Consider the following 26,540-nt stretch of genomic DNA (forward strand, 5'->3'; position numbering starts at 1 on the left):
TTGATTTTTGCTTTACTGTTTAGTTATATAACTAGGGGACAAGTAATTGTTTATGGTTAGATCGTATTATTTGGTTAAACGAGGTTTTAATTTACTGTAATAACGGGAAACAAGTACAGAACAAACAATAAAATTCAGCTGTTCCATAAGGATGAGAAATCTACTAATGGAGGTATGTTTTATATATGGCTTAACTTAATCAATCAATCAATACTTATGAAGTCAAACACCGTGGGTAACAGCTAGTTTGATTTAAACATCAATTTAAAACGTTTCTTAGACACGACTTTTATAAATTCTTAAAAAAACTAATTGACTACAGAACATTATGGGTATTAAATGTATTTCTTATTTTTGAGCCAGGGGGTGCAGGGGGGTGCAAGTGCACCCCCTTGCACCACCCTGTGGGCGCCCATGAATAAAGCCTCCTGTAAATTGTACACTCCAATTCTTGATGATTTAAATTTTCAAAATTAATAGTGTTTTGGACTAAATATTTTATTTTCTATCAAACCATCTCCACAATTCATCTTATTTGCATGTTCCTGAGTATAATTTTACATAATATCATTAATATTATTCAAAGTTAGGTCGCTTAAGAAAATGCAAGATGTAGTTGGATCGCCAGACCAAATTAGTTTGGGAACCACTGATGCTTAAATTAACTACAATTTAATATAGTTGTCTGTTTAGTGTTTGTAAATACAAAAGTGATTCCAAAACAAATTGACCCTTCTGAAAAAAAAAACTGTTTCGCCTATATAAAAGATCATTGTAACAGATGGTCTAATGTGTTTGTCATTTCATTGCAAAACATCCTGAATCAAATTTTATGGTTGTAAAAAGTTTAAAGTTTATCGTAGATAACATAGATCCTCTCTTTTATTTTCCAAGCAGTTCATCTACTGAATAATGAAAACATCTGATCTTAGTCAGTAGAAAACTTCATAGATCATCTCACTTGATTCCACACTCGCCTTGCATTCATCTTTAGTTGGGTTCTTGTAAAACTACGACTGGGACGCAGAACATGTTATAATATGCCTTTCATTCGGTCAAAACTAAATCTAAACGTTTTCGCGCACTCATCCACGCAGCCCATTAGCTGCTTCCTCTGTGTTAACTGTAACTGAAAGAAGTATTGTCTCTAGGATATCCAGTGTTAATAAGTGCAGATAATGGGACTGGTTACAGGACATGATTGTGTGAGAATTAGGCATATCTACTTCCAATGGTTGATTTGACTTGCTGGTTGATTGACTGTCTAGTGCTTACATGGTTGGTTTGCTATGCTTGCCATCCCATCAAAAAAGTGTTCAAAGTGTTTTGCAGACATCCTGGCTTAAACATAGGCTACAAATGTGGTTCTGTAGTTTAGAAAACACATAGGTAGTTTCTGTGTGGGGCCGTGTACCAAAGCCTACCATCAAGATAAGGTGTAACGAATGTGAAATGACTTGACACCAGAGTGGTAACTAACTTTAATAGGTAATTTATTTATAGTGTTAGGTCACACAGTATACATTATCTACATAGCTCTAATAAATCGATATTTATATTACTTTAAGTACAACGTACTTATAATAAAACAATTTTAAAAAAAGACACGATACTAGTGTACAGAAATAACATCCCGTATGTAAGATTTTGTATAAACTTTAACAATACTATAACCCTAAGGCGATAACAATAACAAATACGAAACCTTGCTTGGATTCGTGCTTTTCTGCACTCTGAAAATATCCAAAACAATACAGCTGAGTTTGCACAAAAAATTTTAATATTGAGATAAGAATCTACTACCGACTCGAGGAGAAGAATTTTACAACGGTTAACCACAATGAACATGGAGAGGTGCGTTCATCATTATGATGTTACATGATCACATATGTGAATGTCACATACAACGGGACTTTGTACAGGGGGTCTAAACGGGGAAACCTTCTTGTAAGTTGGAAGAAATCATAAGACAGAACCTCTTCCAAATTCATTGTTTATACATGCAACAACTTTTAGAGAGCGTTTAAAGAGTTAAAATTTATTACCTAAATTTGTTAAAAACACTAGACATTTTTTGTATAAGTTTATTTTGTAATTTTTGTAATGCTACAATTTAAAAATAGAACATTAAAACATCAACAACAATGAAGTGATAACTATCAAATGAGTCGATACAAATTTTAACATTTTATTATTAAACTACATCAATGACTATAAAGAGATTTAAATGCAAACAGTATTACAATTAATATGATTTCTGTACAAAAATTTGAAAACAGTTATTCCCTGTTATAAACAAAAATTTAAAATATAAAAAATAATACTACATAAATGTGTAAAATTAAATAATAGAAAAGCGAAAAGCAAAATTTTAAAACAACACTAACATAAATAATGAAGTATTCTAAATAATAGTGGCTTACTTAAGAATAAAAATAATAAAATTGTATAACCTCGATGTTTAAATGTCTTATATTTAGACAAAACACAAAATGTTGTGCAAATACCCGGAACAACAATAGGCCTATTGACTCTAAAACCAAGCGTCGGGCGAGTTGTTCTGATTTGACGACATTTAGCCTAACAACTTAAAAGCTACAACACCAAACACCTCTCTTGGTGTTATAAAGGAAACTAGAAACTAGCACTCAGACATTGGTCCGACCAAATACAAACAAGGCATCGTAAATAGTTTGTTTAAAGTGCTCTTTGTCTATTGCTGTATATACACATCACTCGAAGCATCTACATACAAAGTGTGGCCTAATTCCTAAAGAAGAATACAGTAGTCATAGTGTATAATGAATGATTCGTAAAAACAGTAACACCCAAATGACAAAAGGTGGCTGTACAGTTTAAAGCGTTCGTACGAGTTTGTGAAACCAAGGAATCGAGCGCATAGAGCTACACGGTGTTGAAAACTAAACAATTTGTACTTCAACAATCCACAACGGAAGTTTACATTTACCGGTGACGTCAAACGGCAAACGATGACTTCGGGCGACCGGATACAAAAATAAATAATAAAAGGTTCAACAATACTCTATACCTCAAATGTCGGCACTGGGTAACATGATTTATCATACATTCGAAATGTTTAAAATGAATGACTGGATGACGGAGACGAGTGTCTTGGTGTGATACCCGTTTACTTCCTCTGCCGGACTGAATCTTTGCCATGGTCCGGGGTGTTCTTCCTGCAATCATAACCACAGGTCAGACACTACTGTGCAATAAGCAATAAGGTACAATTATTGCCATGCACTACCAACAAGTTAGGAGTGTGTCAGTACCCAAATTGTCAACTATTTTCAAAAGATTTTTTGAGTTCTAAGCTCAACTCAAGCTTTTCAAGAAAGCTCGCAAGGCCAAGCTTTTTAATGAGTTTGCAGGAAGAATTTATTTTTGTACAGTATGGCAGAGTCAAAGGACGACCTTTACTCTAGACAGTTATTTTATAACTTTTACTGTCAACCAATATACTGCGCTGCATTGAATATGTTTGGCTGAGTTTTCCAGTAGATAATTATAATTTGATTTAATTTTCAGTCTTAACTTTTAGGGTTTGGTTTTAAAAGGAAGGGACATTGATAAGTTAGTTAAAGTTAAAATAATTGTTTTAACATGCATTGTAAAATTATTTACATACCAGCTGGTTTGACATTGAGGTTAGGAATACTTCTGTAATACTTTAATATCAGTCCTAACACTGGTTTTGTAGCTTGGTCTCCCTAACATTGCTATTAAGTGTTACTAACCAATAATCCAGAAATTATAAGGTGTGTGATGCGGCTACCTCACCAAACTCTATTTTTCTTCTTGCAAATTCCTGCATACAATCAGGATGTTAGACTAGCAGGCTTTTTTTGTACATTTTTATTTCCATCATTTCCAGATTTTATCAGATCCTCTGGCTTAAATATTATACTAATTCTGTCCTTTACTGTTTTCAGTTACATTTTCATTCATAGTCTTTACTATCCGTAATCTGTACCTAGGCAATCTCCCTCCAGTTTCATTAATACATCCTGGAGAGAGCGGGGCTAAATGAGAAACAATTTTCTTAAATAAATATTCATCTACTAGGGTTGTCTGTAAATTACGGTCTCCATCGTAATTCGTAACCAAGCATGCTAGTTTAAATCTGAGACCTGTTCCTTACTTCATTCCCTACTATTCAAGCCTGTTCCAACTCAGAACATCTGTGAACGAATCATTGTGCAAATGTGTGTACAGCCTCATATGAACTAACTAAGCCACCACTGTATTAAACATTTTCAAATGGCAATGGATTTTAATGATTTCAAGGAGTTAATACTCTTTCAACAAAAAAGTAGCCTAATCACAGAACGACACGATTCATATTTTTGTTTTCTATGTAATTTTTGTCAAATCATTTTCAGCTACTATGATGAGACTACTAATTTACTAAAATATTAGTGGATGAAGTAAAGAACACAGGGCTGTCAGATTTGAGCTGCCTTGATTGGATGTGACAGCTCCAAACAGGGTCAAATTTGCAGGTACTTTCCTATTAAAGGGAACATTCATTATTATCGATGGTTTTTTTCTCGAACATTTTTTATCGATATTAACAAATTGAAACATATCAGCTGACAACTACGATAAATATTGTCCAGTATCAACAAACAATAATAAAATGAAACTGTTCTTAAAAAAATAACCTAACATAACTAACCAAACTTGCTGTAACATTTAAAAGTTCCGTGTTTAACTTGCCTTTTCTGTTATCAAACGGAGTTTTTAAATGGTACAGCAAGTTTGGTTGGTTATGTTAGGTTAGCTTAGCACAGTTTCATTTCTTAATCCATATAATAGACTGTTTTAGCCTAAACAAGATCAGTTAGTTAGTTGTTGTCAATTTTGTAATGGATCGGAAAACAAAAATATCGATATATCGAAAAAATCATCGATAATAATGAATGTTCCCTTTAACAGGAAAGTACCACTTTGCATAATATATAAAGATCTAGTATAACTAGCAGGATTCGTAGATCAAAGCGTGTCCTGAAATAAGGATCTAGATAAAACTATCTATAAAGCTACAGGGGCTGGTTCAGAGGTGATGGGTGCCTGAAAAAAATGCCTTTGGGACAATGTGAGGGCTATGTATCTGACTAAGTTATTGTTAATTTACATAGTAAAACCAACAATGGCTAAAATTTAAATACCGACACCAGCCAGTAATCTCAAACAGCTAAGGGTTAAGGGCACTGACAGATTACAAAATGAAAGATATAGGGTAACCTGCAATAAGGATTGGATATTAGACTTAATGACAAAAACCATTTTAGGGCTGGGATCAATACAAATTGGATCAATGAAGCCTTTAAGCTAAAGCAGAATCTATTGACGAGGTATACACTAAAACTACTTTTCCAATGATCAAGCACATTTTACGACTGGGATCAATTAAGTCGCATCAATGCAGATTCAGCGAGCTAAAAGCAGAAACACATGGTCACTATATGGTATACACTAAAATTACTCCTAGACCTGACTAATCCATTTATAATTCATGTGTCAAACAATTACAAAACTCACTGCTCCGGACTCTGGTCCGTGTCGCTCTCCTCCAACTCGGCTTTGTTGCGCTTCTTCTCGTAGATGAAGATGACTGTACACAGGACAATGACCTCGGCGCAGATACCCAGGAACGGCCACAGCGCGGCGTACTTGTCTGTAAGTAAACCCAATGTATCACACTGACATTGCAGCTTGCGCTAGGAACAAGTGATCATCTACAAGCAATGGCAAGTGTACAAGTAAAGATGTGCAAGCGTTGACTACACACTATAGGTGGGCATTATTTAATACAATAGGATAAATACTGTAATACTATTACTAAAGTGGCCTATTATAATTATTATTATTGCCCTTGTTAATAGTGCGGTATAACGGACACGGTCGTGGGTTCGTTTGGGTCAGGTGAAGGGACGTTACGTTTTTCAGTGTCTACCTTACCCCTAATGAGCCCATTTGGGAATTCTGTCTGAAGATTGACCCCCTAGAGGAAATTATGTGTGTCACTACTGGGTATGTCTTCGTCACTGGGGATTTTATGCGAGGGCTTTTGAGTGGGGAATGCCATCTACAAACTCCCTACAATACATCCTGGACTTTTTAGCCACAGCCGGACTTTTCGTCTTAAAAACAAGAGCGACTCGCCTACTTTCCGGTGCCCAGGAAGAGAGGCATGATCCCCAACATTTCCTTTGTTTGAGATTCGCTCTTGTTTGCGAGTGGATCTCTAACTGGAGAGTTATTGAAGATCTCACGGCAAGCAATCATCAGTACATCATTTTCCATATACTTGATGAGCGTCCATATCACGATTTGGACCACGTCAATGGAATACAGACAAGCTAGATGATGAGAAGTTCATCGAGGTAATTTATCAGGGAGCGTTGGTTAATCCTGATGCACCGGTTGGCGCCAAGGCATTGGTAACGTCTACAATGGAACTGATTTTTTGGCTTGTGATCAGGCCAAGACAGACCTCTGTATGTTGGACACAGCCAGAAAACAATTTGAAAAGTTTATCCGCTCCCAGCTGTCGTCGACCGTGGAAGGTGCCGGAGACTTCTCTCCCAATCAGTAAGTCTTCAGAAAGGGACGGTCAACAATCAATGCGATATCCGAGGTACAAAGAGCATTTGAGTGTGCCGAGAGTTTCAATCACTTCTCTTGCTAACCAACTGTGCGCGTAAATTCATTTTCCCACCTCTCCCTCAAAGAAAACCCTTTAACAAAATACCTTGATAATAGATGATTGAAAATAACATATTATTATTTTAGTAACCTGATATTTAATGTTTAAATTGACAAATGAAATCAACTTACTATCCCACTGATCGCGTCTCCTTAGCGAGCATGATAATATAATAATAGTACCTTGATTATAGATAACTTAGAATACAACTATTTTTGTAATGTAGTCTGAACTATTTGAACGAACAAATGAAATAACGTGCATCATGTCTTCCAATTTACAACGAGCAGCAGGAAATAATATAGTACATTGGTAATACAATTTTTTTGCAATGCCATCTGAGCTGTTAGAACAAGCAAGTGATTTAACGTTCATTGTGTCTTCCAATTAACGATAAACATCACGAAATAATATAGTATGGTACCTTGGTAATACGATTATTTTTGTTATACAACCTCATGACCTGTTAAAACAAGCGAGTAAAATGACACTGATAAGATTACCTTTCTATTAACGGCGAGCACCACGAAAAAATAATGTTAACACTAAATGATGGTCCCAAACTGATTTACTACTTCTATTGTTTCTTTTACGGATTTAGTATACTATGCCGCTAGGTTAGCCGCAAACTGTAAATGAGTTTGGTAGAGGTGTATTGTCAACAGTAAATTTATTACATACCTAACAGAGTAAGAATAAAATCTACAGTAAAGTGTGACAATCAATTAATTTGCTATTCTACAGACCGACCGAGTAAATTATAACCAACACAGGATAACACAGGTTTTTGCTTCACTTCAGACAGATATTCCCTCAATTATTCTTCAGTTTAATCAGATTACAGGTTTTGTTGCAAAAGAAACATTTTCAAACCTTGCAACAACAAAACATACAGTCTGATCCAACTTATGAATAACCATGGTATGGGGTACTTTTTGACTGAGGTGAAGTTAAAACCTGTTCGTCTTGAAAAATATTGATGGGGCTAGAAACATTAATTTTGAAAATTATGACAACCGTAGTGTACACTTATTTGTGGTTACCTCTTACCTCTACAGAGTTTCTAGAAGGTTAAAATTCTTTTCTAGAAATTTTCTAAAATAGAAACAAAGCAATTATTTTAAATTTTTTGGCTCAACTTAATTTTACTTGTCAAACACCCAACCATATGTTATTGAATGCCGCTTGCCTTGACAACGGTATGTTTGGCCCTAATTTACCTTTCACTCTGACGTAGGTAGATGCGACATTAGGTTCGGCAAACGTGGTGGCGATGTTGTGGGCCGTACAGTTGATTGTACCACGGTCAGACATGCGGGCAGGTTCAAGCTCCAACAGAGCGTTCTTGACTCCTCGCACCGGGTCTACGGACAGCTTCACACGGCCTTCACTTTGGTCATAGGTCTCATTGCCTGCAATCAATCACCATCAACTTGGTATCTTTTTTGTGGGGAGGAGGGGATATGGCTACCGGTTACTTTGACCTGTTGGGCTGTAATCAATCCACTGTCCTTATCAACAAGTTTTACTGTACTGTACTTTACCACATACTTAAAGAACACAGTACCTCAGCGGCAGTGCCTTGCACAATCTTATCGCCGCAGTGACCTCTGACTTGTTCATGTGACTTACTGCTCAGACCAGAGTGTTCATGGTGACATGCAGCTAAGGATCTTTTACAACAAAAACCTCTAAGCACTTCCCGTAAGATAACATGTAAAAAGTATTAGGTACAAATTTAATGTAACACTAGTACACTTTTATATATGAGCTCTTCTGGTTGGAATTCAAGTAAAATATCCGACATTTTGAATGTAAATATACTATGCCTACCTACAGACTGAAACTTAGTAATTCAGTGGCTATAGCCATTAAGATTTGGAATCTAAGCTTCTCTATAATAAATTATAATAATCACTCTTGTGAATCATAAAAAAGGCTTACATGTTAACTTGTTTAGGGGTTATTTAGTTGACTCTAAGCCAAGTTTTAAAGATTTAAATGATTTTACCATTTTTTAAATTATGACAGCGATTGGAAATTTTATTTATTTTTTTTAACACTTGTTTCTAAAACATGTTTCACTTTTGAACTTACCGACTTTCCATTCCACGTATGGGTTATGGCTGCCAACAACAGTGCATTCTAGCTTCAGTTTCTCCTCTTCAATGACCGTGATAAATTCTGGAAGTTTTACGTATGGTTTGCCTGGTGAAACAGTCACAAATTGAAATTAGTTAAATGCCAAAAAATTTTTAAATAATCTTGGAAAATAAAATCATACTTATTTACATTAATAAGTCTACATTTAATCTACATTAGGTCTACATTAGTCTACATTAGATCGACATTTAATGTAAATCCACGCTAAATCCAGATTAAGACAAGAAAAGGAACAGTCTATTTTAATAACGGCTAAATTCAGAAATAAGAAGACAGTAAATGCAAATGGTACTACAGTAATTTATCCTCAAAGGTTGCATGAGGGTAAAAAATATAGTATGTAACAAAATAACTAAAACAAATAAAAAATCAGTAGAAGAATCATATAGAATATTTTTAAAATTATATAAACCAAACATTATAACATTAAAAATTTGAAGCCAAGAAAACAGATGAAGTTCAGAACCATCTCACCAGAGAATAGTTTATTGGGTTCAATATTAATAAAAACTAGTGTACATGTTGCTCGAATTCGAGCAATTGTAAAGTATTACATGAGTTATTTCAAAACGAATAACAGTCATATTTACAATGAGTTTATAAGACTCAACTCAAAGATTACCGGTGTGTGTAACTCAGACCATGTTTATCTTCGTTATTGATCAAATTAAAGCATTCCGGCCGGTTTTCTTCTTCTCAAAATGCCTCGCTGTACAGGCAACACAGGTCATTGATAGAGGGCCAATTGAGAACTAAAAGTCGTTTTAGGGTAGTGCTAGGGCGCATTTGTAACCTATAATAGTTGAGATGGTCCAGGGTCAGGTGCTGACTGTGATGAGTTAAGCCTATTACGCGCCACTGTTCTGTAGCTGCGGCCGTTATCACGAATACGCCTCCTGTATATGTTTCGTTGTCGTTGCGTCGGAGGTATTTAAAAGAAAAAAACGACAAATAAACTAATTATTGCTACACAAAACAACGATAAATACAAAATTTATTTATATAAATTTAATTTATTTTAAAATAAATTTTAATTTATTTATACAAAATTTGTGTTAACAATCATGCTAACACGATCCGTCATAGCGACACAAAACAACGATACATATACACAAATTTAAGATACAACCATACTAACACGATCTGTTTTGGGGGTTATGTTTACACAAACTCAAATAGTAAATAAATGTACTCAATGCGTTTCATTGAATTGAAAAATAATTAACAGCAGTTAAATTATTCAGCTTATCAACATGTAAACAAGTATGTTATTCATAAGGATAACATGGGAACTTTCAAAGCCACTGGGGCAGAGCCCAAGGGACTTTTTCAAAAATGTAAGGCCAGTTTGCAAATCTACACGACACGCTCTTTCCAATGAGACGTCAATGGGTAAAATCGGTTTAGAAATGGCGGAGGAGTTCAATTGACAAAGTTTCATGTAGCGTATTAATTATATAGATTATGCCAACAGCTGATTGATTTATCACTTGACACAAAATATTGTCATTAGTTGGTATACCATCTCAACAGATTGCACTATTTTTTTTTTTTCTTCAAATTTTAACATTGGATGGGAAGTGTACACTTTGTATATAGTATAGTCAATGCCAAAACCCATGGCATCACAATTATGAATTAACTTATGAAAATTGGCTTAAATACTTGTTCAGCCAACAACTTTACAAAAAAATTATTTAAACACTTCTATAGTGACTTAAGTGAGATTAACGTAAGAGCTTTGGTAACTTTACAATAATTTATGATGGATTGCTTTTACTGTGTCACAGCAAATTAATAAACCATAGATAAGAAAGTGGTGATAACATTCCCCTGTTGACGATGGAGGCCTCCTTAACTGTAGACTTTTAAAAATAGTTAAATGCATGAAAAGAATCAATAATTTTATCTATTATTTCTTGTCACAAAAAACAATCCTCCATATTATTGTTGTTCCTTTTTTTATTTTTTTTTTTTTTATTCTTAATAGACACACTTAAAATAAACACTTCTGCCATGGCAAACCAGCAGATTAAAACGAATTTTCCATTTGTCTGATTCGATTCCCATTAAAATATCGCCTTAAAATACTCAGATTTATTTTCTATTTAAATAACAATAATTTGAATGAATAGCTAACTTAGACAACTAACATATAGCCTACATCAAAATGACGTTTTTGCACATTACATACCATACGAATGGTGTTTTTGGGCTCTGGGGACATCAAAATGAAAAATTAAATTAATCCTGGGTCCAGGGTCTTACCATGAGACCTACTACAGTAATAGCTTATTCCCTCCCTATATGGGATTTTTGAGAAAAAAGAATGTATTTAATAAAAAAATAATGTTAAGGGCAATAGTCTTTGTCGTTTTTTTCTGAATAATATTTTATATTTTGAACATAAGAGGAAAGACAACGAGGTCAGAGTGTTCAAATGTGGACTTAGTATGACCAACCTTTAGTAGGCTATGTTTGGGGTAAAACAATAGGTCCTGGGGCACTTGTAATCAAACATAAAGATATATTCTTTGTATATTTTTTGAATGAATTCATTGATAATTGTAAATCAATGGACTGATGCATTTGATTTGTAAATAATTTGTTGTACAGTACCTATTTTGACGTTGTCATACATTGTAAATGTGTTGCGGCAATAAATGATTTGACTTTGACTTTGAAACTGGTTGCCTGTATATTACTAATGGCTTATTTACTTGGCCAGATAATAGTTACAGGAAAATACCTATCAGAAGGAACCTAAAAACACCAAATTAAGGCTGGATGTTAAAACTGGCCTTGAACAAACTTTTAATGGCTCTTAACGTCAAACTAAATCAAGTAAGTTACATATGGATGAAGTGCAGTGGCTTTTCCAGTTTTTATACCTTTATTCCTAAAATTATTTAGGCTAATATTGTATGTAATTGTATGTATTGTATGTAATTTTGATAACTGATTGTTTGGAATGGGGCCTATATTTGAATTAACAAACTAATTTGTGTAGTTAATCCTTGTTTAATTTGTTGGGAATTGTTTCAATAACTGTTTACTGGTGAAAGTTACTTTAATGTAATTAAGTTAGGAGTTAAGTAAATTGGCTGATTAGGATTATTATGTACAAGGTAACTATTTATTGTAATTAAGACTTTACAAATTTCAGATTCATTAATTTTATCACTTTAAAAATAATCATAATACAATTGACCAATTAGGCAAACTTTTACAATGCAGTTGTATGTTTTGTAAAGTAAATATCGGACGCAAATTAAAGGCTGATCAAACAATTGTTTTTATCACAAGCATCATCATTATCAGCATTATCATAAGACCTATTCTGGAGCCTTATATGTTCCAAATGGGAAAGAACGCATCAGTGGAGTAATTTTTCCTTGTGACATGTACATTGATAAAATTAATTCACTTCAAGCACAAGCGCTTAATAAACCAGCAGTTTGCATTGGACAAGGTGGTGAAGAGTCACCATATGTGTTCTATTCCTGTGGCGAGACACGGACAGAACAACTAGATAATTATTACAAAAAACGGGAAACACTAATGTTTTTAGCACCCATATTGCATTGCTTTCTCTTCAGGTATTTAAGTCCAATAGATTCATTTTCAGTGCAATGTTTTGTAAAGGGATCATTTTTAATAGCATGTAAATTCTGAGACTTACTCCTTTTGAAATGTTAATAGTCTACGACATTTTTTACGATGAAGAACGTCACTCGCCATCTACAGAAAATACATACCAACAACTTGAAAATCAAACTTGGCCACTTCGCTGTTGTTGTTTTTCGAATTGACCAGCTTGCAAGTGTAGTTTGCAACATCGTCTTCCAGAGCTCTGTTGACTATCAGCTCGTTATCCTTGACAACATACTTTGGATGGTTCCCCCCGCTGCTGACGATTGGAGTATCGTACTTAAACCTGAAATGACAAATTACATCTACAATTAGTGTTGACAATGTGAGATTTCTAAATAAGGTGAGATGGTACTGAACTAGCACTCACATCACTTGACGACCATAATGGGGACAATGGACATAGCAAGTAGAAAGTGTGGACAGGACAGAGAAGGTAAGGATACTTTACAACCAAAAGGGAAATAGCAGTAAGATTTTTAACTAAAATTAATGAATGAGTTTGTTTGGCACTTTTAAACAGCACTGAATTGACAAAAACAATACAAGATGATTAATAATAGGCCTAGTAAATTTGTAGATTAAGAAATTCTGTCAAGGTCATGGGTTTGGCCTACAAGGACAGGTTACCAGTTGTACTGGTTCTTATCAAACATTGAGCAAATAAACAGGATTAGAAGAAGGTAACCTTTGTTAACTATAAGACCAAACAAAGTTAAATAGGCCTACATCCTGTTGTCCTAGTATAGAATATTTTAAAAACTACACTTAGAAAATATAAAGTCGTAAAATCCAAAACTTCTCAGTAAAATAAAGACAATCTGTTAAGTTTACAAGGTCGCTTACCATTTCACAACAAGCTCTTTGGAAGGGTTTGTTTCATTACATTGCAGCACCATACTCTCTCCATAATTTAAAACTTTGTAGTTTGAGTATTCGGCATTTGTTACTATCTCATTTGCTGAAAGAACAAAACAAACTGGTTTAGGATGGGCACACAGACTCTACTAACATAAAGTTGCACACCAAAATTGAATACAACTTGGTGACAGAAAATTAACCAAAAAAATGTATCACAATTGGAGATTGTCTTACCAATAATACCAACTCCAATCCTGGATTTGTAAATTAAAATTCCTATATGTTATAGCTTTGACTATTAGTTATGGAATTTTTAACCTAAGTGTTTTAACTGTTTCAAACAACATTTGGACTATTGAACTTTGAATTGTTTATAAATCTTATCTACCGTTAAATTTAGCTTCAGATGACAAATAATATGGTGGGAAAACATAATTTAACAAAGTAAACTGCCATTATTTAGGAATAAAATCAAATTTACACAGAATTATTTACTTTCTACAATTTTTTTTTTAGCTTACGTTTTGTAGCGTGGCACATTTAGTATTAAACCAACATTACTATTACAATCGGCAAAAATTAAGGAAATAAATTTTCTACTAACAAATCAAGAAATTAGATAATTATTGAAAAAAGGCATACATTTTTAGTTCTTGTTGCTACTTATTTACTATTCATATTTTCATTTAAAATTACGGAGTAAGCAATTTGAATTTGAAAACAATCAATTTGTAACTGTTTCCTTTCTTCATTTCACAAACACTGTGCTGTATTTTTTTAGAAAATCATCAGCAATATTTTAGTCATGAAAAATAGATAAATTCTCAAATAACTGTTTGCGGCAATTGACGAACTGTTTGTGTTCTTCTTGAATGATGATAAAGGTGGGAATATTTCACTGTAGAAGGTCTAGGCAGAATGGTATGGTTATTTTTGGACTCCGAGCTCAATTCAACAAATGAACGCATCTGGTTCACACCAGTATTATCATGTTTTTCATTGCTCAAGTTTTAACAAGGGGATGAATTTAAATTTGGTTTGTGGCCAACAGATGACCTATTGAGTTTAATAGCAAAGAGCTTAACTTATAAATGGTTTTTATAAATGGCTTTTTTTAAGTCTATAGGTCCATACTTTGGCACAACCCTGTAGGCCTAGGCCTATATCTTAGATTAGTATGTTTAATCAATGCCTATATAAATGTAAAATATTTGTGTTTTATTAACTTCTGGAATGCATAGGCTATTATGATTTTGTTTTCAGATCAAAATAAGTTTAAATTAAGATTTATAAGATTGTTCAACAGATATTTTTGATATTTTTCTATTAAATGTAATAGGGAATTTAGAATTTTTTGTGGGGAACAAATCCTGTTTAATTACTTTCTAAGGTTGGTACTTATTTTATAAAGCATTATTTATTCGTAACTAAATGGCAAATGGCAACTGAGTCTTCCTTTCCTGTGATTAAACTGGTCTTTACATATTAAGGCTATAAGAAACCACTCTACTGCAGTCATGTGAACTATGGTAGGCATCATTGAAAGGTAGCCTAATTTTATAATCAAGTTTCTAAACCAAATTGCTACATTAAAAATGTAGGGTACTGGGCTGAACTGTTTGAAAAGCATAGCCTACATTTAATTTTCAACTGATTTCAAACCAAAGTACTTGACACGACTAATTTTAAAATAAAAGCAATTCTTTAATTCTCTATATTTGGTGTGACCGAAGAAACCTCAACGTTTTTAAGATGAGCATTTACTCGTGTGTTGTGTCAATTATAACATTTCATGTTGATAATCTCTTGCCATTAAGACCAACCCACTATTAGCACTATTTGCCAATATTTAGTAAACCTAGTAGGCAGGTGGCAGTTCTAGGACGTTGCCAAGGGGGCTAATGGTGGCGTTCTACACCAGGAGCGAGTTCTACACACACTCATATCTGGTGACCTTGGTAACATAGAATATTACGGAAACGTGATTCGTGAATGCCTATAATCATAATACACTCCGCGGCCATTAAATCCTGAACAGTGTGTTTGACTTGTTTATGGAGATTTTGTTTAAAGTAGGCTAAACATAAGTAGGGTAAGCTTATTATTTATCAAACGTTGATATCTCACTTGTGACCTAAAGCATGCCAAACAGTTTCTTCAATAACCACATAGGTAATCTATTTACATTTCAAACTACAGCTCACTGTGAATTTTTACTACTTGGAGCACTAGGCTTTGTCAAAGTTCTGTCTTACAGCTGGCAAGAAGGGATGGATAAATTTTTAGGATTAATTAATATTTAAATTTTATACAAAATATTTAATCAACATTACACTGAGACTGTAAATAAGCCTTACGGTACGTCCAGAGTGCACACGAATTCAGAATCAGATTTTCAGCGCTTGGTTAATCTGAGTCAGAAATTTGGTTGGTGTCCACAGTGGAAGCAGGAAATACGTCACCTCGGTTAACAAGTCAGTCGTTTTTATTGAATTGTCGGATTGAGGAATTAACTTAAGGGTCAATCCATTTCAAATCATCCAGCAAAAAAAGAAAATGACACCCATGTTCTCAGATTCTAATGATTTTTTTTTTAATGTGTTCCTTTTGCTATTCTAATTATGAATACCAAATTTCATTTTGATATCTTAAATACTTTTTTAGTTATGAATTTTCAAAAATTGCTAAAAATAAGCGTTTTTCCGTTCCCGCCGATTATTGGGAGTACGAAATTGTTTTGGTAAAAAAATCATTACACAGTCAGTATTTATCATATCACAATGGGACTTTCAGTAAAATGTTCAGAAAATCTTGTAGAATTAAGGAAAAATATGTTTATGGGGGTGGTCATTTTATGTTCCATCCAGTAATCCATCCAACTTTAATTTTGGTCTACTCTTAAGCAAAAAAACACAAAATTTTGAAAAATTTGTGAAAATTATAGGCACTATGTAAACCAAAGGTGTTTTATCATATTTATGTTCCTAAGGACATATACTAACAGGTTATTAAAGAAAAACATTGGGATTTTCACTGCTTTTTAATTTATAACTCATTAAACAGAAAAATATAATTTTCATAAAAAAGGCAGAGTGCGGACAGTTAAACCTGTACTAAGAATGAATAGCTACTTCAGAAAGTGTTATTAAAAAAATTATCAAGACCCATTTATAATAAAGTAGAATTATAATTTTGAAAGGCAATAAAACTGAAGTTTAAAAGCACTGACCCAAATTGGTAGGCCTACAATGTCAAGCTTAGTACAAAAAAGACGCTTGAAAAAATATGTACAGTATTAAGAAAATATGAAAACTTCTTACCACTAATCCTTAATGAATACAATTTTTGGAGATAACTTACTCAATCTGCTTTTTACATGAAGCACTTAATTTTGTACTTGGTTTTTTGTCAACATGTTTTGGCACTGTTTTTCAATTAAATCCATTTCTTTTTTTGGGAAATAATACATTTAGTCAGGTTGGGTAGCAGGAAAATATTTCAGTTCTGGCAGAGAGGCTGCAATTTTAGGTGGTTATAGTATACAAGTTTCTGAACCTAAAACCGCCCAGACCTTATTAAATGTGATCAATTATTTTATAAGTGTTTTGTTATCAAGCTTTCTTGATAAAATATTACAATTATTTTGATTTAAAATGTCAATATTTCAAAAACCAAGTATGACAATGAAAAACGGATTGCGGCATTGAATTCAGCATAAAAAAGTAGTTTAAAATGATGGGTCACAACGCCACCTTCATATTTAAAATAATTAATTTAAAATAATAATAAGGTCTGGGCGGTTTTAGATTCAGAAACTTGTATACTATAACCACCTAAAATTGCAGCCTCTCTGCCAGAACTGAAATATTTTCCTGAGCTACCCAACCTGACTAAATGTATTATTTCACGAAAAAAGAAATGGATTTAATTGAAAAACAGTGCCAAAACATGTTGACAAAAAACCAAGTACATAATTAAGTGCTTCATGTAAAAAGCAGATTGAGTATCTCCAAAAATTGTATTCATTAAGGATTAGTGGTAAGAAGTTATTCCCATATTCAAAAAAGGAAACACCGCAGACCCATCATGCTATCGCCCAATATCTCTTTTACCGGTTTTTTCAAAAATTGTTGAACGAGTTGTTTATATTCAGCTCTTTAATTACCTTGAAACAAATCAAGTGTTTGATAAGGAGCAACACGGGTTTAGACCAGGAAAATCTACAATAACAGCTGGTATAGATTTTATTGAATCAATTATAAATTCAGTAGATAATGGTGATAAAGTAGTTGGAATATTTTTAGACCTTGGTAGAGCTTTTGACAGCGTTTCACATTGGAAACTATTAAATATTTTAAATGAATTAGGAATAATAGGAAAAGAATTACGGTGGTTCACTTCATATTTAGAAAACAGAGAACAGTTTGTTGAAGTGGACTACGTAATAGAGAAAAGAAATACTAAATATATTGAAAACTTTAGATCTCAGCGGCAGACACTACGATATGGAGTACCCCAGGGATCGATCTTGGGGCCTCTTTTGTTCCTCTGTTACATTAAGGGGTTACCAGAGATATTTCCGGTCAGTGATGGATCTATGTGTCTGTATGCTGATGACTCTAATGTTTTGTTTCCACAGGAAAATCCAATTTAAATATTGAAAAATCCTCAAACAGGAGTCTCCTCCCTATAAAAAAGTTTTTGGATGAAAGAAATCTGCTTATCAGCACAACAAAATCAAATATAATATCATTTTCAACTAAACAATCAATAACAGCATTTGAACCTAATATTTTTATAAAAACAGACAAAATTGATCAGGTAAACCAAACAAAGTTTCTGGGACTGGTTATTGATGAAAATCTATCTTGGGATAATCACATAAACTATGTAGTAAATAAATTATCATCTGGCATTCATGCCTTGCGGCTGATGTCCAAGATTTGCAACTTGGAAACTCTTAGGATAATATATTATTCTCTAATTCATTCCCACATATCCTATGGAATCGCCATTTACGGAGCAACAACTAAGGCAAATTTGGATAAAATACTTATAAAACAAGAAAAAGCTATTAGAGTGATCATGAAATTAAAAAGAACAGATTCAGTTAAAAATATCTTTCCTGAACTGGGTGTATTAACAGTTTACAGTTTATATATTTATGAGACAATAATTTATGCAAAACAATTTCATTTATCATCCACTGCAAGTAAATATAACACACGCTTTCAAATTAACCTTCCTAGACATAATTTAGAATTCTATACCAAAAAACCTTCATATGCAGGCTTAAAATTTCTTCAAAAATTACCGATTTCACTTAAAAAAGAAAATAATACAAACCGATTCAAAAGCCTACTAAAAGACTTGTTGATAAGAAACCCATTTTATTCCATCAAAGAATTTTTAAATTGTAATCTCGAAACGACCATTTGAATTCCAGTTACTAGGTACCTAGTTTGACGTAACCTTCTAAGATTTTGTGATTTTTTAAAGTTATAGCACTCATTTTTAGTTTTACTATATATATATCCTTTGTGAATGATTTTTTAATTATTTAGTTTATAAATTTTTGTTTATGTTAGTTTAATGACACTATTCAAGACATATTGTCGTCTAAACTTTGTGAATAAAGAATATTTGATTGATTGATTGATTGATTGAAGTTTTCATATTTTCTTAATACTGTACATATTTTTTCTCGTCTTTTTTGTACTAAGCTTGACATTGTAGGCCTACCAATTTGGGTCAGTGCTTTTAAACTTCAGTTTTATTGCCTTTCAAAATTATAATTCTACTTTATTATAAATGGGTCTTGATAATTTTTTTAATAACACTTTCTGAAGTAGCTATTGATTCTTAGTACAGGTTTAACTGTCCGCACTCTGCCTTTTTTATGAAAATCATATTTTTCTGTTTATTGAGGTACAAACTAAGTCAGTGAAAATCCCAGAGTTTTTCTTTAAGAACCAGTTAGGACTTATATGTCCTTAGAAATATAAATATGATAAAATACCTTTGGTTTACATAGTGCCTATAATTTTCATCAATTATTCAAAATTTCGTGTTCTTTGCTAAAGATTAGACCAAAATTAAAGTTGGATGGATTACTGGATGGAACATAAAATGACCACCCCCATAAACATATTTTTCCTTAATTCTACAAGATTTTCTGAACATTTTACTGAAAGTCCCATTGTGATATGATAAATACTGACTGAGTAATGATTTTTTTACCAAAACAATTTCGTACTCCCAATAATCGGCGGGAACGGGAAAACGCTTATTTTTAGCAATTTTTGAAAATTCATAACTAAAAAAGTATTCAAGATACCAAAATGAAATTTGGTATTCATAATTAGAATAGCAAAAGGAACCCAAGAAAAAAAAATCATTAGAATATGAGAACATGGGTGTCATGCCCTGGATGACTTGATATGGATTGACCCTTAACGTGTAAAATTATGGCGTCTGAAACAGTTGTGAAGTTACAGCCAGTGAAAAATGGTGTTCATGATATTAGCCTACCTATATACGGTATCTCTTTTCCTATAGCTAGAAATGATATAGCTTCTTTCTATATTGCGTTGAGTGGGAACCACTGAAACATAAAATTGGACATCGTATTGTAAGAAACTGGTGTAACCTACATAAACAAAAAAAATCCTGAAGACCGTTTAAGTTAGTGGTACCGGTAACCCTAAGAGTAATAGGTAGGCCTACCTAATAAACAAAAAAAATTTACTATAAAAACACAATTTATTTAACCATGCGTACGAGCAAAATCAGAATCGGAATCTGAAACCAGAATGAAGAATTCATTCCGGTAAGCAGGTGCCTGCAAGCGGGCTCGGAAACCGGCAGCCACTACGGCCACTTCCATTTGAATGCAAGTGCCATTCCTGTCGCCGAAAATCTTAATCTGAATCAGCGTGCACTCTGGACGTACCGTTATACAGGATTGATGTTCATTTTAATCAGTGTTTCAAGTTAGGCTAAGTTATATTATATTTTACTAACTTATGTGTAACTTAAAACTAATCTAAAATATTTGCAAAAAATTGTTTTGTTTTAATAAATAAGCAACAAAAGGTTAGTCTACATCTTTACTCTAATTAAGTTCAATCCTAAAAAATTATAAATTGGGTTAAAAGTCATCTATGCCTACTCAAAAAATATATAGCCTATAATCACATCACTGAAATACTTTGTCAACCTTGGGAAAACTATAAGCATCAAGCCTATCCTAAAAATATTAATTAGCCTGGAATTCAGCATGGGGTCATCACGCCTAAAAACTTCTTCAACTGATGTCTTACCGCTAATAACGTAAATGTGATGACTGTCACTGGATAACGTGTTACAACGATATGATCCAGAATGTAGGGGTAAAGCAGCTTTGACTACTAGGCTAGCCATAACTTTCCCATTGATTGTTTCCTCATGAAAAGAATAATCACTGGTTACACCAGGTTCAGTTACAATGGTTTTTCCGTCTTTTTCCCATTGAACTGGGTCAAACAAGGTAAGGAAACAATTTATGGTAAAAGGATCACCTTCATCCACAGTGGCATTGCCTTCGTAAACAATATTTCCTAAACAATTACACAAAAATAGGTAAGAGAAATGAGCACATAGATTAATAAAGCAAGGGTATATAACCAAAAAACAATATCTAGACAACAAACAAATAGGCCTAACACCATTGATAAGAAACATATCCTCTCCCTTGGTATATTACCAATAAAATTAGCCTGAGTTTGGCTATGCCTAAGTTTTAAGTTTAATTTTCTACCTCACAAACAAATTTGTAGGAACAGAAGCATTGGGCTTAGTTTAGTAATGGAAAACTGTACAATAAGTAGGCCTACTTAGTTAACTGTTACAATGGAACAAAAGGTTAATTAACTTATGTACCGTAACTTATATGAAAACTAGGCCTAATTAAAATTAACCTAGGGTAAGGCCTTTGATGGTAATGAGTGGCCAGAGCCAAAGCAATTATTATGATTTATAGAATGGTGTTAGTTGAGGAGCGTGTCAGTAACACACAACATAATAACTTATATATCACATATATCAGAGAAGAACCTATAATACGCCCATTTTGATGTAGGCCTAATTGAGGTCATCATGCAAGTTGCTTGTAGTTTTAAGTACCAATCTGATTAGACGACGATTCATGCACTTCACATTCAATGAGACACTGCAAGTATAATAACTTACCTCCATAGGCAAAGGATCTCGTAAATAACACAATTATTGCTAAACTAAAAGCACCTATTGTACACTTTGGATGAAAATCCATCTTTAGACGAAAAACTACTACAAAATGGCAGCTTCAGCTAGCTAGCAGCAGAATAGAGCTGCTCGACTTGGAACTGTCTTTCTGCTTGACACAGCTGACTAGATCGACATTCATTGACTACAGATAACGGACATATCTCTAGGAAATGTATTTAATCCTGGGCCGTCATTGATTATGGATTAATCGATATTAATATTTAAATGCTAACAGCCTTATCATAGATTTGGTCTTATCTCCATAAAATAATTAATATTTCAAATTGAAGTGAGTACAATTATGTGTGATAGGTATTGCAATTACAGATTTGGAAAAAAGTTAAAAGTGCATAGAAGATTGTATCAAAGTCGTTTAGATGCATTAGCTTTGTGCATTAGCTTTGAAATTTGTACTTTTAATTATACTTTAAACTGATCTATGGGTACCAACAATTTTACTACCCATGTCCCAAGTTTTTGGAGACTAGCATACAAGATATAGCATTTGTGTGCATGTTTTTATATTAAATAGATTATCACTATCACCGGTTATCAATTATTTGAGGCAGCGAGGTAAGTTTTTCCATGCTGAAGAGGACATGGTCCTAGAGACGCCTCAATCCGGTAGGATGTCTCCCTTGACTAGAAACCTCACGAAACAAACGCGACGCTAGCTTGGGTCGTTGGATGTATATTTCAAGCTGAATATGAGTGTAGAACCCGCTCTACTGTAGAACGGAGTGTAATAATCTGTGTATCTGGTATATTTGTGACTACTAAGATCAGCTGTTCATTGGTTAGGATTATTAAAGGCTCGATATTATCAAAGATAGCAGGGCCAAGTTTCGAAACCCCAGCAAGCTACTGATGGCGTTTCTCATTATCCAACTGGCGAGCTTCTGATTATACTAGGCAAGCAATAATTACTCAGCTACAGTAATCGAACCTCTAAAATGGTTATAGCACGGTTTAGCCAACACAAGTAGACTTTTTATTCAAACGACTTAACTAAAACATGCAATTGTTCGCCCCTTCACAAAAAGGGCAAAAAAGTTTATATAAACCATTATAGTCCTATTTCCCTTGTCTCAACTTTTCGAAGATATTTTAAAAGATTTTTCTTTCTAGACTGATCTATATATTTAATACGCGACATGAAACTTTGTGAACAATAAGGCTTTTTTGTTTTAAGATTTAACCCCACATATTATATACCAAAATGTTCGTCTAGGTGTGTAGATGTGCAAACTCTGGCTTTAGATTTTCGAAATATATCTTTTTAAGGGCGTGGGCTGCCCTCAAAGTTCCTTCCATAAGGATAACATTGTGATTGATTTGAATGTTATTATATTCTGAAACAGATGTCAACATAAGTAAAAAAAATTAAATCCCAGCTGTTTTGTTTGGTTTTGAAATGTAAACAGTTTGCATGTTTTTAAAAATAATTAGAAACCCGGCAAAGAAATGTTACCCATAGTACAGCTGGCGTCAGCTAAGCTGGCTCGTGACCGATTGATAGAAATTCTGTACTAGCCTAGGTTAAAAATATTGTCTGCCGTCATGCGGGTTGCGTCTACTGCCCTCACTGCTCTCTTGAAGGCGCTTCAGTAGACGGCATACAAAATGCTAGATGTTTTTGTCCATTAACAATTAATAAACTAAACTTTCTAAACACTTTTTATGAACAGTTGTTAATGTAACTAGGGAGCATGGGTGCTTAGGTTACGCTTTTTATGATTTGTTTTACTAATATAGCTAATAGTGACGGAAAATGGTTGCAACATAGATGAAGTAATATAATATTACTTAGTAATTATATTACTTCATCTATGGTTGCAATAATATGTTCAATGTTATAAACTCATCATTACCATCAATGAAATTTAAACAAAGTTGTGCCACCCCCACAGGCCGCCATGAGCCACCTTAGCTGACGCTAGCTGTACACGAGGGGAGAAACGTTTTACATTATATTTTCGTTTAAACATGCCAAGGAATCGACGACATAAGAAGTATTGCCGGTCGGACACGGCGAGTCAACATACGGCAAGCAATCGAGTCCAGACGAGGACCTGGAACAGTTAGTGGCAACGTGTACTTACAAAATTACACTGACAAATGCAAGAATTCAGCAGCATTCACTTGGCGAGATGGCATTAAAATGACAGAAATGTGGTGCGCTACATTTTAAAGAAGAACAAAGAGAGGACGAGGCGAAGGATTTTCATCCTGCTGCCATAAAGGAAAATTGAATCTACCACCATACCGAGAAATCTATTATATCCAGAGCCTACTTAATGGAGCAAATCATTTGAGCAGAAACTACAAAGAGAATATTAGATCGTACAACTCTACGCTCTCAATGGTCAGCACTCGAGCATAACGAACATAACGGTCTCGATTGAAGAACATAACGGTGGAGGGCCTTACATGTATAAGGTGCACGACACAATTTATCACTCAATTGGCACCTTTCAACCGTCAGAAGGGGAGCATCCCATATATGTCCAAATTTATATCTACGGACGTCGAACCCGCTGTTCAAGAAAGAATGCTAAACAAAGCTAATGGCTCTTGCAGCACTGAACTCATGCACATTTTGACTCAACATTTGGTTGATATTATTAATCCATACGCGCAAGTTTTCAGCATGGTGAGCTCCGTCCTGCAAAATACTCATACTGAACAGCAAAAAGAACTTAAAATGCATATAGCCAACGATCGAGCTCAAGACCAACGTCGATACATCTACGCAACATCTAACGACGTTGCTATAATATCTTAATTTATTATTCGTGCGAATTCGCACAGGTTCATCTAGTATCTTTTATTGATAAACACAATATTCTTTCCCCGAATCAATTTGGCTTCACAAAAAATAGAAGTAGTCGATGCCATTTAATTTCTAGTCTCACCTTTGACTCATAATCCCTTGATTCAGGAAATACTGCAGCTGGAATCTTCTTCGATCTTAGCAAAAACCTTCGATACGGTAGATCACGGCTTCTTACTAGACAAATTTTGCTAACTCGGGATAAGAGGTATGGCTCACTCCTGGATGACTGGCAGAACTCAGGCAGTTCAAATTCATTTCATTGATGACAAGAACTGTTCAATAAAGTTTGCATTTTCACAATCCCTAGCAATAGTCTTATCATCTGGTCTTATTCATCCTTTTTATTAATGACCTGCCAGGTTGTGTGCCTGAGTCTGAGTTGAGGGTAGGGTGTGTTTGTTTGCTGATGACACCTCATTGTCGTTGTCTGCAGCATGCGTGCACGACCTCGGGATGAAAGCAATTGGTCAGATCAGCTCAATATTACATTGGTTTAGCTACAATAACTTGTTTGTAAACAGTGCCAAAACTCAAATGATCGAATTTCATGTCAGAAAAAAAAACCACAGCACCCCTGGCAATTTTCATAGACAACAATCATTTCATTCCATCCTGTTTAGAAACTAAGTTCCTGGGCGTTCACATTGACAGCCAGTTGAAATTCACACCCCACGTTTGTAATAAATTGAGTTCTCTAATATATTCTTACTAGTGTTCATGTTGCTCGAAATCGAGCAATTGCAAAGAAGTACAGGAGTTATTTATAAACAAATAACTTGTTTAAAAACTAATAACAGTCATAATTTCCGATGATTTTAAAAGAGTCAACCAAAAGATTATTAACTAATGGAAATACTCACAATTTACATAACACTCCTATTCCAGTTTAAAGGGTTAATTATTAACAATCAAACTGCCCATGGACGGGAAAAGGTAAGCTTACAGTTTAAGTCAACGTAAAAAGGCTGTCAGCTTTTATAAAGTATTTAGCCAATTTGTAGACACTAAGGTGTAGGCTACTTTAAACTCTACAGGACAGAGTTAGGCAAAAACTGGCAGTCCTCTGAAATGGTGTTATTTATCATAAGCTTACTCATATGCCAAATCCTTAAAAATTCAATAACTAATATCTTATAGCATTAAACACAAACCAACATCCAAAACATACACATTTTTAATACAACATAGATAATTTACACATTGACGGTTTACAATTAACATATGTTCTTCTTCTCACTATTAATTTTTGCTTCGCAACGGGAAAAATCTGTTTCATAATCATTGAAATAGATTTATAATAAATAATCTATCATAAAGTGTAAGATTAAATAAACCTACCACATATAGCTGTTTAATTTTTTTGGATCAGCTGTCTGAAATTGTGAAATAGGCATTTGACAGTTCTGGTTGTTTACATTTAAATGTCAAAGCAAATGTAAACATTGTGAATTTTCTCATGCTTCCATGGAGACAAATTATTAATATTTAATTTCTGACAACAGCTGGAGTTTCAACAATATTTCCCATGTTAATCTTATGGAGAAATACGAATCTGGGCCTCACTCTCTAATTATTTCCCTAAAAAGAAAGTTTCCTGCACAACTTCATGTTATGCTCTTTGCAATGACACCAAAAACTTGTCAATCGGTTCAGTAGTTTCAATTGTCACAAAAATCCTGCTTGCGTATTAAATAAGTACCGTATATAGATTAAGAAATTTGGCAACATTTTTGGACTCCAACCACCATGGACATCAAGTCCTAGTGGTTCTCTAGTGGCTTACTACGGACTGGTTTTTCCTTTTCTTTCATATGCAGTTGACCTTTTTCAAAATCTGTCTCACCATATTTCCTATGGTTTGAGAAGCCGGTCCGATTTAGACATTCCAAAACACAAAACTGCTTTATTTGAAAATCATTTACTTTACAATAACATTCAACTGTTCAATGCACTGCCCATTCCCCTGAAGATCAATTATCAATCATTAAGATGGGGACGCCACTTAGGTGC

General features: G+C 33.9%; 1 protein-coding gene across 2 annotated transcripts; it reads right to left on the bottom strand.

Annotated features, from left to right (window-relative positions):
* Window positions 1-1,469: 1,469 nt before the first annotated feature.
* On the bottom strand, window positions 1,470-21,789 carry LOC128996770 (basigin). 2 transcript variants are annotated; one of them, XM_054422230.1, is made up of 8 exons: window positions 21,638-21,788; window positions 20,731-21,006; window positions 13,394-13,508; window positions 12,655-12,833; window positions 8,831-8,941; window positions 7,954-8,145; window positions 5,566-5,701; window positions 1,470-3,197 (listed from the first exon to the last, which is right to left on the bottom strand). In XM_054422230.1, the coding sequence occupies exons 1-8, from the start codon at window positions 21,717-21,719 to the stop codon at window positions 3,149-3,151; spliced, it is 1,140 nt and encodes a 379-aa protein (XP_054278205.1). In that variant the 5' UTR covers window positions 21,720-21,788; the 3' UTR covers window positions 1,470-3,148. The 2 variants fall into 2 exon arrangements, with proteins under 2 accessions (XP_054278205.1, XP_054278207.1); XM_054422232.1 differs by lacking the exon at window positions 1,470-3,197 and adding an exon at window positions 3,752-3,829 and having other exon boundaries at window positions 21,638-21,789.
* Between the last annotated feature and the right edge of the window lie 4,751 nt (window positions 21,790-26,540).

Source organism: Macrosteles quadrilineatus, unplaced genomic scaffold (assembly GCF_028750875.1).
Source record: "Macrosteles quadrilineatus isolate MER2022 unplaced genomic scaffold, UCM_ALF_1.0 Scaffold_6__1_contigs__length_79288215, whole genome shotgun sequence".
NCBI lineage: Eukaryota > Metazoa > Arthropoda > Insecta > Hemiptera > Cicadellidae > Macrosteles > Macrosteles quadrilineatus.